Consider the following 13,935-nt stretch of genomic DNA (forward strand, 5'->3'; position numbering starts at 1 on the left):
CTAGTGTAAATGTGCAAAGTAATATTGATAAGGCAAAGTTTGAACATGGAAGTGTGAATCAATTTTCATGAAGGTGTGAATTTTGTGAAGCGCGTTTTACTAGAGTGCATTGTACAACAGCTATCGTGTAAAACACAATTTATATGAGAGCGTTGTACAACTGCTATCGTGTAAAATGCGCTTTACAGTATAGCGTTATAAAAATGTTTACAAGAAGTGACTGTGTTGAAGCTTCAATCGTAGAGTTTGCGACAACTTCGAACGAACTCCACTTTTGTGCCAAAAAATACTACAAATAATCACACTGTTGCCTTAATCAAACAAAATTTTATTAGGGGTCTTGGTTGGTCCTCTATTTTCAACCATTACAACTAACATTGACAAGCTTTGCAGGTATTTTATTATCTAAACTGGCATCCGAATAGACCTAGTTCGGTACATAAAATTGTGAAGATTGGATTTTTATTGCTTCCGTCTTTTAAGTTTTGCTTAAATGACTGGTTTTGACTGATGTAATGACCAAAATGCACATTAATTGAAGCAAAATAAACACAAAGTAAAAGTCTTTAATATTAAAGGGAACTAACAACTAAACATTGTTAACTGAAAAAGTATAGAAATAAACTAAAATCATTGTTCAATGATGACATAGAACAATGAATACAAACTTAAAAAAAATTAAAATTCCTAAACTAGCTATCGTACATTACTGCGGAGGAGGCTGGCCACGAGGAAATGTATCATAAACATGATGATGATTATTAGGCATCAAAAACAAATGTGGATCAAGATTAGGATCATAATTAAACGAACAAAAAGCAGGTTGAATCTGCAAAGGATTAGCAGCCATATCCCTAGCTCTACTCATCATCAATTCATCAGCCCTAACCTGCACATTCCTCTTCAACTTCTCCAAAGCAAACATATATCTCTCCAATTCCTCCACACCCATATTACCATCCATTTGTTCTTCCCACCAAAACCCACCTCCTTCTCCCTTCTCCTCCACGATCCTCGTCCCTCTCTTCTCCTCCTCTTCAAGCGCCGCCAACAAATTCGAATATTGTTCATTCAATTCCCTAACTTTCTCTGGATTCTGCATCTGATCTTGAGCTAATGGCGAACCATCACCTTCTGATAGACAGTTTTTCAGTAACGCAGTTGGGTCTGTCTGGCTACAGAAGGCGAACGTTCGGTTTCCAGGTGAAGTGACAATGGCAGCCACTTCAGCTCCGGTCAAGACGCATAACTCCGACGCCTTTTTGAATAGGCCGGTGCGTCGCTTTGAAAATGTGACTTGCCGGTGATTAACATCTTCTATCTTCTTTATTTCTATTTTCTGACGGCCTAATGTTAATTTTTTCTTCTTAATGGAGCCGTTCAATCCAATTATATTGGTGGACATGGTGAAAGAAGAAGAAGATGCTTGGAGGAGAATAATTATATTGTAAAAGTCTTAATTAATTCTACTAAGTTTATTTAAAGTGAATGAATTTTTTTAATTTTGGAAGTAAATATATTATATTTGGAAGTAAATATAATTTAAAAAAGATATTCAATTATCCTAATCAATCAAATGAATAGTATAATAATATATGAAAAGTGGGATAATATCTAATCAACTGCATCATATAAATAAAACTATTTTAGTTTGATAATATATAACTCATATTTTTAACTTAATGATTTTATTTAAAAATAATATATAATAAAATATTATAAAATTAATAATATTTATTATTATTTAAATAAAATATTTTGATACATAAATATTAGAACTATTTTTTTTATAAAATCTTTTTTTAATATATATTTAACATTTTGACTAAATTATTTTATCTTTATAAAATAAAAAATAATAATATATTTTGAAACTGTAGTTTTTTTAATAAAATTAAAAGTTCTAACTTTTATATAAATATTTTTATAATAACTATTTAAATACGAGTTATATATTATTTAAAAATATTTTAATCTAATTTTTAGATAGATATTATATATTATATTTCATGCGTGATTAGAAGTGATAATCCTTGCTCTTCCCGAATCAGTTGATTTGGGAAGGTGGCAGTAATTGGCTAGAAGTGATAATTAAACATATTAAATTAGAAACTTATTCAAACTTATAATTTCTATTTTTTTCATTGAAAAAGTCTTTCAGATCCTCTTTTAGATCAAGAGTTTCTGTTCTGTACTCCCTCACAAGATCCCTTTTCATTTCTTTCGCGTCGCGAGATCTCCTTTTTCGCGTGATGAGACACAATTTTGTATCACACAAATGCGAAGTGACTTCGGAGAGTCGCACACTTTATTGTCATACAAATGCGAAAAGATTAAGAGAAGAAATTTAATAAATCAAACCTAAGTTAATAACATCTAATATCGTACCAAAATATAATACTTATATAAGATATTTAAATATTTTAGGTTTAGAGAAAAGAAAAAAATATATATATTAAAACTCACGTCATTATTACCAACATTAGAAGGCTTTAGTCATTTAGCAAAATAACGGGGTTGTTATTAGGATCGTTAGGTCAAATTTCCCAAAATATACAAATTAATTTTAATAGTTTCATCTTAATTTTTCTTTCATAATTAATTTTATTTTTTCTTTATACCTTATAATCTCACTAATCCATATGAATATATTGAATTAAATAGAAAAAAATAAAATAAAATATTAGTTAAGAAAATGAAATGATGAAATTAAAAAATGAGGAGTGATAGAGGGAGGGAATTTAGTAAGGGAATTTGGTGAGGGAATGACGTGACATCACCTTCATTGATTGGAAAAATGTAATAGTCGTAGGAAAGAGAGAAAAGAGAGAAATTATTTGATTTTTTTAGCGAATAAGATTATGCCACGTCATTCCCTCACCAAATTCCCTCACCTAATCATTTCTCTTAAAAAATAATCTCTATCATCATTAATTTTATATAAATAATTTTTATCTTATTATAATTATATATAAATAAAAGCTTAACGTAATAAATCACAATTATATATAGAAATATAAAACACACAAATTTAATAGTATTATTTTAAAATAGTTAGAAAAAATATTATATAAATATTTATATATAAAATTAAATAATTAAATATGTAACATTATATAATTATTATATATTAAAAAATAAATGATGAGACAAATATTTTTAATTAAAATAATATATATATATATATAAAAGAAAAAAATTAAAAATTATTTTATTAAAAAATTTATATAATATATTGAAAAAAATTGGAATAAAAAATTTAATTATTTTTATTATATATAATATTATATATATATATATATATATATTAACAGAAAATTCTTATTTAATATTATGATTTATGAGTATGAAAATTTTATATAATGTATATAGTTATTCAAAATTTAACTTAAAATATATATATATACATAAAATTATAAAATTATTTTAACATCACAAATGGTACAACCGTTAGAGTGTTAACATTTCATATTTAAAATCAGTGTTTGAATCTCTCTAAAAATAATTATTATATGTGTGCGTGAATATTGATGTTGGTGATAAAATTAAGGGTTCGTACACGGAGTACTTGAATAACACAAATATTGGTGATAAAACCTAAGAGTTTATCCACGGAGGAAATATCGGATTGAATAAATAAAACATTGGTGAAAAAACCTAAGAGTTCGTCCATATAAGGCTTTGTCGAATGCTTAAGTATGATTAAAATTTAAAATGATTAAGGTTAATAATGCATCATTGAAAGATAATTTAGATGATATGTGTGAGAGATAATTTTAATAATGCATTTTTTATACCTTTTTAGTATTAAAATTATTAATTATATATATATATGCATACAAAAATTCATAGAATGAATGTTACTTGAGTAAATTAAACATTGATGAGAAAACTTAAGAATTCGTCCATATAAGGCTTTAGTAACGCAAATATTGGTGATAAAAAAAACCTAAGAGTTTATTCAGGATGGAATGTTGGCTTGAGTAAATAAAAAATGTGTGAGAAAACTTAAAGGTTCGTCCACGGAGAGTGATTCAAGTCTAAAATCATGTCAAAAGGTGTAATCAAACCTAAGAATGCACTATTAAAGTTTTAAAGTTCTTCACGGAGAGTGAGTCAAAGACAAAGATCATGCTAAAAAAACGTAATCTAAAACTTAAGTACAATGAAAACTGAGAATGATTATGGTTAATAATGCATATCTAATGCTTAATATGGTAGGAATTTTGGGGATGGCCAGGATTCACTTTTGAAAAAGTAAGATAGGACTGAAGCCTACAGGTGGCTTACTAAAAAGATTAATAATGTATTATTGAAAAACAATTTATATAATATATATGAGTATGATAAATATTTTAATAATACATTTTTTTCTTTTTTAGTAATAAAATTATTTATTATTTATATATATATATATATTAGAAAATATATTTAAAAACATATTTAACTAAATATTTTTGGTTTTAAAGATCGGAAAATTCTTTTTGATTTATTTATTATTATAGAAAAAATAAAATAAGACATTATATACTTGACATAATATTTGAGAATTGACGCAAGAATTTAAAAATATATTAATTAGCATATTTTTTTTATATTTATTTATATGATATAAAAAATAAATTAAAAATAAATTAAAAAAATAATGAGATTAAAAATTAATCACTATTATCATTAATTTCATATAAATATTTTATTCTCTTAATATATTTATATATAAATAAAATCTTTTAACTTATTAAAACACAATATTATATTCATATAAATAATATATATATATATATATATATATATATATATATATATATATATATATATATATATATATATATATGAGGAGTGATAGAGGATGTAATTTGAGGGAGGTATAGGAAGGGAATGATGTGTCACTTGAAAAAATGATAAAAGGTGAGGAGAGAGAAAATGGAGAAATTTTGTTATTTTTTTTTTACTAATCAAATTGCACCACATCATTTTCTCTCATTCTTTCTCTCAAATTCTTTCTCCCAATTCTTTCTCTCTCTTTATTTATAATACTAAAAATTATTTAGTATTTGAAAAATATATATTAGTTAGAAAAAATATAATATATATAAAATTAAATAAATAAATATGTAATATTATATATTTATTATATATTAGAAAATAAATTAGGAGAGAAATATTTTTAATTAGAATAATATATATATATATATATATAAAAGAGTGAAATTATGAGAGAAATATTTTTAATTATATAATATATTTGCAATCTAAAAATTTACACTCTAATTTATAATATTAAAATAATTATTTAAATTTATTTTTAAATAAATAAAATCAAACTAATTAATTTTATTGTCAAAACTCAATTAAAACAATTAATTAACATTAATTATTGTGATAATTAATCAAATTAATTAAGAGTTGAGGCTAAAAAGAAATTATTCTGGATAAATGTTGTATCCATTATATCTCAATATAATTTAAAAAAATGAAGGGATAAAAATAAATAATTTTGGATGAATTATTGTATCCATATTATATAAAATCAATTATTTATTTAAACCCTAAAAACATTTAAAGTATAAATAAAAATTGGTAAAATATTTGTTATATTTATTTTAATATTTTGTGTATTTAAAAATCAAAATTAGAGGCTAAAGAGTGAAAGAAAAATCAATTTCAAATAAACCCTTAAAGTTTTAAAATAAAAATAAATCAGCAATCTAGTGTGGCCGAAAATGAGAGAATTGGCTACACCAGGAACCGCGTCCATTGGATGGACGTTGGAATATCATCCAATGCCTTAGACCGCTTTGCATAGCCGGTTGTAGTCGAAACTTGTGTAACGCCTCGTTATCTATGACGCTAATGGATCGCCCAAATGTAACAACGCTTGATAGAACGCCAACAGAATGCATGTATGCGCTTAAAACGACGTCATTTTGAGTCTCACCTTCGTCTCCAACGCGATGCCAGAGCAGATAAGATCAAAGATCTGTCTTTGATCCTATCTTTTTGGAACTCCCTCGTTAGTCAACATTTTCAGTTGATTTAAAGCCTAGAATGATCACCCTACGATGGTGATCATTCCTCCTACAAGAATATGGATGATTATCCCTATTCCGGACAACTTGAGGAAGAACAGTCAAAACACCATAAATGAATTTTGGCTAATTCAGTTCACTTGGATGGATCAACCAACCTTGTACAGCTATAAATAGCTCCCTTGAGTTGATCCAAAGGCAAGAGATCCACTCTCCACCTTCCAATCTTCGATTTTCAGAAATCCGCCATTAAAACTTCAAGCTTTCGGATTTTTTGAAAACTTTGGATAATGCCTTACAATTTGTATTTGTGCATCCCAACAACTTTTCTAAAGTCTAAGTAGTGTTCTCCAATCATTGGTAAGGATCCAACACTACAAAAAAAATGATATTTTGCATCGCATATACAGCAACAAAAGTAGTAACTTTTAAAATAATTTGTAATAATTTTGGCGACACATGATAAAATTACAACAAATAATCCCTCGATTCTTGGAAATATTGCAGAATGGACCAATCCTATTCCAACGAATTTTTGGCAACCAAAATTTCAACTGAACATTGCAACTTTATTTTTCACGTTATATTTTCAACATATTATTGAACTATATTTTATTTATTTATTTTCAATAAAATAAATATTTTTCTTTATGCAACTATTTTAAAAAATAATTTGTAATATATTTTATAACTATTCTTTGTAATAAAGTTTGTAACACTATTGAATATACACCTTTCAAACTTTTTTTGCATCTATTAAATTATGCAACTATTAAACTTTGTAACTATTTTTCAACTTTTATTAAAACATTTTGTGCAATTATTTTGCATCTAAATTAGAAACTATTTATATCAATTTAATTATTTATCTTTGCAACTAATCACCAACATAGAATATAATATTTGACAAAACAATTATAACAACAAACTTATGAACTATTTTGTCTGCAACTATAAATTAATAACAATTTCAATAAATTTTATAAAATAATATAATATTTATATAAGAATAAAATATTTAATAATATTAAAATTAACTATTAATATTAAAATAGAGCCCAAAGTTAATATATTTTTTAACCAAAATCAAAGCTAAAACCATTGTCTTATCTACCAAACATTATCATATTCAAACATTCATCATAAACATACTAAAATGAATTCATATGCACTAAAATCTTAAATTGGCCTATTACGTATATAAGCCATCAATTCCGCTACTTGACCATTCGTCTCAGCAAATTGAGCTTGTAAAGTCTTCATCGTCTCGTGCATGGTCGTGTTCTCCAAATGCATTGCACTTAAAGAATTTCTTAATGTTGTGACTTCATCGATGAGTAGCGAGGTTGACGAACCTTGCATTAAAAGACGACATTTTTGATAATGTCCCAATCCAAATACACGTCCATTGTTAGGACCTCCAACGGCTTTCATCCATATATCTTCTTCTGGTGCCTTCTCATTTTCCGGAACATCTTCTTGCTCCTTTTGTAATTCAACATATTTTTCCTGTACATGTTAAAATAATTTTAAAATATTATATAATTATAATAGATTAACTTATATTACTAATAAAAATCATACCACAACAATAGCAGCTCGTTGACCGCTCCATGTACCATCCTTTTTTTTATGTGTTTTTTCAAATATTTCTAGGATGGTTGGTGCTCGGCCAAGGGATATAGTCTATCAATAAGACAAGAGAAAATTAGATTAAAAGAATATAATTATAAGTTATTAGTAAAAATTATAAAATATGAATGAATAAGTACTTACTAGTCTTCTTCTATGCTCTTGTAAGCTAATTGAGCCACCACAATAGACTGCTCCCCCATTTTTTGAGTAAAAATCACGAGATTGTTTTGCCTTTTTACATCTCTCTAAGTATGTAAGTATGTTGTATCTTTGAATTTATCGAGCATTTTTGCCCAATCTTCTGGCATTACATGCATGGGTTTTTTTAAAGTCTTTTTGGCCCTCGTGACAAAGCTCCTAATCTTCATGCTAGCTTCTCGTTTAAAAAATTTATATATTTGTACCTCATGAATCGGTTGCCAAGTAAAGTATTGCTACAATCATATACATTCAATAAAAATAATTAATAATCAGCAGCTTATCCAATAAAAATCAAGCATTTCACTGTTTAAAAAATATTTACTATATTTCCTTTGAATACTTGTAATTCTCTATTTTATTAAATAAATCCATAACAGAAAAAAAAGCATTAAGTAGTTATAAAAATAATTAATAAACTTATCCAATAAAAATAAAACAAATCACCTATGTTTAAAAATATTTAATATTCTTTTAATTCTTGTAATTGTGTGTAATTAAATAAATCCAATTATTTAGCAGGAAAATACATTAATTAGTTATAAAAATAACTAATAACCTTATCCAATAAAAATCAAACACATCATCTATATTTAAAAATATTTAATATATTTCCTTTGAAGATAGACTTATAAGACTTGTAATTCTCTGTTGAATTAAATAAATCCAATTATGTAGAATATTTTTTTTTTAATTTCCCCATTAGTTCGGTCATAATAAGGTATGCTTATTATAACATATCTAGGGTATTAGGTATGCATAGTACTATAACAGAGGGTATATAATGGATAAGAGATAGATAAAAGAGATATTAAAGATGGAAGGAAAAAGTGAAAAACCTAAAATGCTTAGAGATGAGAAACAAACTTATCTTTCACATTTAATACAATTAACCTAACTATTACTCTATTTATAATAAAGTTGCAAATCAATTAATTATTAAAAACTAAAATGATCTATTAAGTAATTGGTGCATACCTTAAAATGACACCACCATAAGTCTTTAATATCTTGGGGTATTTGACTCCAATTGAGATACGAACCCCTCCATAAACTAGTGATAGTGGAATTGACATGACGTGTAACATCCGGAGTAGTTCTACATAAAAGTAAAATAATCAAAAAGAAATAACACGAACAATAGTGTAATCATAATCTGATGGAACTATTAATATATTTGCATACTTACGTTTCTCCATCGGGAGCAATTTCTACAACTCCAAGCATATTCTTTTGGTGAACTTCTATTCCATCTATTTCATTCATCTCATTCCCATTATTCATTCCATTCATCTCATTCCCATCATTCATCCCATTCATCTCATTCTCATCATTCATATCATCATTCAAATCATTCCCATCATTCATCTCATTCATTTGTTGTGATGGTGACTGTGTTGTATCGGAATCGTTAGGTTGAAATGGAATTATCGTTTCAGGTATTCTAGTTGGTTGTACCATAGTTTGAGTATTAGGAATTTGGGAAGAAAATGTGAAAGAAGGACCACTAGCTACATTATTATAATTTGTGGGCTTCTTCTTGGGTGTCACCTATTAATGCACATAACAAAATATCAATTAATCATAAGATAATTAATTTATTTGAAAAGTCATCATTCAAAATATATATACCTTTTTTGAAGAGACTCCAGAAATGTCTTGGGAAGGATTATCAAAATTTGTTAACTTGCAACCACCACCAAATTTGCGTGGATGACCACGCCTAGTCATTATTATTTTTCTTTAAAACACAAAATCAATAATCAATCCATATGTTTCTAAAAACTTTATTGCAACAAAAAATTAATGTTCATTTCTATTTCAAAATTTTAACTTAAAAATCTATCTATAATGCACTTTAGTTTGCAAAAAGATATAATAGCTTTCATTCTATAATACATTATTATCTATTCAAGAATATTTACAGTAAGTTTGAATTTTAGATCATTTATTTGTTTGATAACAAAAAATAAGGAAATAAAATATAATTATAGTTATAATACCATTTCAAAATAAGAATAATAGAATTAAACTTAAATATATATATATATATATATATATATATATCAAGAAAATATAGCCAAATTTTTAGTTATAAAAGTTTATTTTTACTAATGTATATCAAAGTTTTCAATTTTCCCTAAAATTTTCATAGTTAGTTACTAATTCTACTAATAGAAAAGCAGGGAGGAGATAACCCATTTAGATTTCAGCCTAGAATACTAGTAAAAGAAAAAATGAAGAATATCATATATTTCGGAGCAAAATTAGTTGTCAATATATAATTAAGTAAGAATTTCTTTCACATAATGGATATAATTAGACCTAAAACTGCCGGTTCTCAGATTTGCATACATATATTTGATCATCCAGATTTGCATACTCATGAATATATATATATAGTTCTCACATACTTAAATATATAAATTAACAATAAAATCAAAACTTAGTATCAAATGAATTTTAGTTATACATCCAAAGACGATCATACCTTATCATGTTTATAATCTGTATAAGATAAAGGAATGTTTAGTTTTCCATTAAACTTTGGTAAATAAATAATCAATGTTAAAGGTAAAATTTTAAATAAAAAAGTAAAAACTTACTTTTCCAATTGGTTATTTCATAGACGAATTCTAATATGAAAATAGGTGATATATATATGGTTATTAAATAGTGAATGAATTAAAAAAACCCAATATCAACAATATCCTATAATATAGGTTACTTTTAGTAATTTTAATTATTTGTTTTTAAAGTTTATCACTTTCCACGGACATACGCATTAAATCTCCAAAAAATATATAATAAATCAAAAATAAAAGTCAATATATAATAAATCAAAAATATAAGTCATGTGTAATAATAATATATATATATATATAACATCTTTATTTATTTAATATATATAATATAATACTAGAATATATATAGATGATTTATTATTTATATTTATAAAAATTGTGTATTTTTTATTTTAAAAATATATACGATAATATATATATATATATATCAAAATGTATGTTCCTATTTTATAGCTTATTTTGATTATGTTATTTGCTTATTTTTATAATTTTGATAATTTACTTATCTTTAATATATAATAATAGTTATGATAATAATAAGTTAATAACACTGACTTTTTCAACAAAATATAGTTAGATCATGAATAAAATTTATATTATATCTTTAATATATTTATAATTTTATTTTATTTTTTATTTTATTCTTTTAATTATGATAGTTTTCAACCTATAATTATAATTATAATTATATATATATATATATATAAATTAAAAGTGATAATAGTTGTATTATTGATTGAAATAAAGAACGTATAAATATTTGTTACATAAAAGTAATTTTGTAATTTTTTTTACATCTTAAAATATATATATAATAATTTTGACTTTTTCAACAAAATATTTTTATCAATAATAAATAAATAACTTTATTAAAATAACAAATTATAGACACTCATTCGTTTTAATGTTGAATTAATAGTGGATAAGTTTTAATGTTGAATTAATAGTTGTACAGTAACTTATTAGTAAATTAGATGGAACCACGTAACAAATAAACTAATTAATAAATGAGACCTGCAACACTATTTTCTACACTAAATTTTAAAGTGTTGAATAATAGGTTAAAAAATAATTTGATGTAATTTATGCTGCATATTTTTGTTTTAATCACTTATTTTTATTTATGTAAGTTTTAATGTTAAATTAGTAATTCTAAAAAAATTATTATTAATTTATATTATACCGTTATAACAAATAAAATAATAAATAAATGAGACCAGTAGTAAAATTGTCTAATAAAATAATAAATAAATGAGACCAGTAACAAAATTGTCTACGCTTAAATTTTAAAGTGTTGAATAATAAGTTAGAAAATAATTGGATGTAATATATGTTGCATATTTTTATCAATAATAAAATAAATAACTTTATTAAAACAATAAATTATATAACTCATTAATTTTAATGTTGAATTAATAGTTGTACAAAAAATTATTAGTAATTTAAATTAAACTATATATAACAAATAACATTATTAATAAACGAAACATTCAACACTACTTTCTACACTAAATTTTAAAGTGTTGAATAATAGGTTAGAAAATAATTGGATGTAATTTATGTTGCATATTATTTTTATCAATAATAAATAAATAACTTTATTAAAATAATAAATTATAAACACACTTATTTTTATTTATGTAAGTTTTAATGTTAAATTAATAATTCTAAAAAAAATTATTATTAATTTATATTGTACGTTATAACAAATAAAATAATAAATAAATGAGACCAGTAACAAAATTGTCTACGCTTAAATTTTAAAGTGTTGAATAATAAGTTAGAAAATAATTGGATGTAATATATGTTGCATATTTTTATCAATAATAAAATAAATAACTTTATTAAAACAATAAATTATATAACTCATTAGTTTTAATGTTGAATTAATAGTTGTACAAAAAATTATTAGTAATTTAAATTAAACTATATATAACAAATAACATTATTAATAAACCAAACATGCAACACTACTTTCTACCCTAAATTTTAAAGTGTTGAATAATAGGTTAGAAAATAATTGAATGTAATTTATGTTGCATATTATTTTTATCAATAATAAATAAATAACTTTATTAAAACAATAAATTATAAACACACTTATTTGTATTTATGTAAGTTTTAATGTTAAATTAATAATTCTAAAAAAAATTATTATTAATTTATATTGTACCGTTAAAACAAATAAAATAATAAATAAATGAGACCAGCAACAAAATTGTCTACGCTTAAATTTTAAAGTGTTGAATAATAAGTTAGAAAATAATTGGATGTAATATATGTTGCATATTTTTATCAATAATAAAATAAATTATATAGACACTCAATAATTTTGTTGAATTAATAGTTGTAAAAAAGTTTATTAGTAAAGTAGATTGAACCATATAACAAATAAAATAATTAATAAAAGAGACATACAACACATTTTTCTATACTAAATTTTGAAGTGTTTAATAATAGGTTAGAAAATAATTAGATGTAACTTTATTAAAACAAAAAATTATAAATTATAGACACTCATTAGTTTTAATGTTGAATTAACAATTATACAAAAATTTATTTCTAATTTAGATTGAATCATATAATATATAAAATAATTAATAAATTAGATATTTAACAAATATTTATACCTTAAAGTTTATAGTGTTGAATAATAAGTTAGAAAATAATTTGATGTAATTTAGGTTGCACACTTTTATCAATAATAAATAAATAACTTTATTAAAACAACAAATTATCCACGCTCATCAATTTTAATGTTAAAATAATAGTGGTACAAAAATATATTAGTAAATTAGTTGGAACTATATAACAAATAAAATAATTAATAAATGAGACCTGTAACAAAATTTTCTACCATAAATTTTAAAGTGTTAAATAATAAGTTAGAAAATAATTTGATATAATTTATGTTGTATATTTTTATAAATAATAAACAAATAATTTTATTTAAGCAGAAAATTATCGACACTCAACGATTTCATGTTGAATTAAAAGTTGTACAAAATTATAATAAGAATTTATATTAACTATATAACAAATAAAATAATTAATAAATAAAATATTTAACCAAATTTTCTACGCTAAATTTTAAAGTGTTGAATAATAAGTTAGAAAATAATTTGATGTAGTTTATGTAGGCATATTATTTGCATATTATTTTCAATAATAAATATCAACACATATTATTATAATATTACATTTATATTTTTACAATTTAAACAATATATATAATAAATCAAAATAATTAAATACTTAATTAATTTGAATCAAATAATTATTAAGATATACATAATAAATGAATATATTTTTTTTAATTTGTATTTATAAAAGTATCTATAATGAATTGTAATAAGAATGATTTTATATATTAATTAATTAAGTAGCCATAGATAAAAAAAAATTAATTGGTTGTATTATTAGTTTTAATAAATTGATATATATATATTTTATTATTGGTTATAATAAAATAATGTTGCATAAGTAAT

At 23.3% G+C, this 13,935-nt stretch overlaps 1 protein-coding gene across 1 annotated transcript; it reads right to left on the minus strand.

Moving 5' to 3' along the window:
* Window positions 1–706: 706 nt before the first annotated feature.
* On the minus strand, window positions 707–1,405 carry LOC124916139 (agamous-like MADS-box protein AGL61). The gene has a single exon (XM_047456872.1). It carries the CDS (start codon window positions 1,403–1,405, stop codon window positions 707–709), a length of 699 nt encoding a protein of 232 aa, XP_047312828.1.
* Between the last annotated feature and the right edge of the window lie 12,530 nt (window positions 1,406–13,935).

The sequence above is a fragment of the Impatiens glandulifera genome, chromosome 9 (genome assembly GCF_907164915.1).
Source record: "Impatiens glandulifera chromosome 9, dImpGla2.1, whole genome shotgun sequence".
In the NCBI taxonomy this organism is placed as follows: Eukaryota; Viridiplantae; Streptophyta; class Magnoliopsida; order Ericales; family Balsaminaceae; genus Impatiens; species Impatiens glandulifera.

Excerpts from the sequence above, each read along its gene's own strand:
- LOC124916139 (XM_047456872.1), bottom strand. The coding sequence starts at position 1,405 with ATGTCCACCAATATAATTGGATTGAACGGCTCCATTAAGAAGAAAAAA.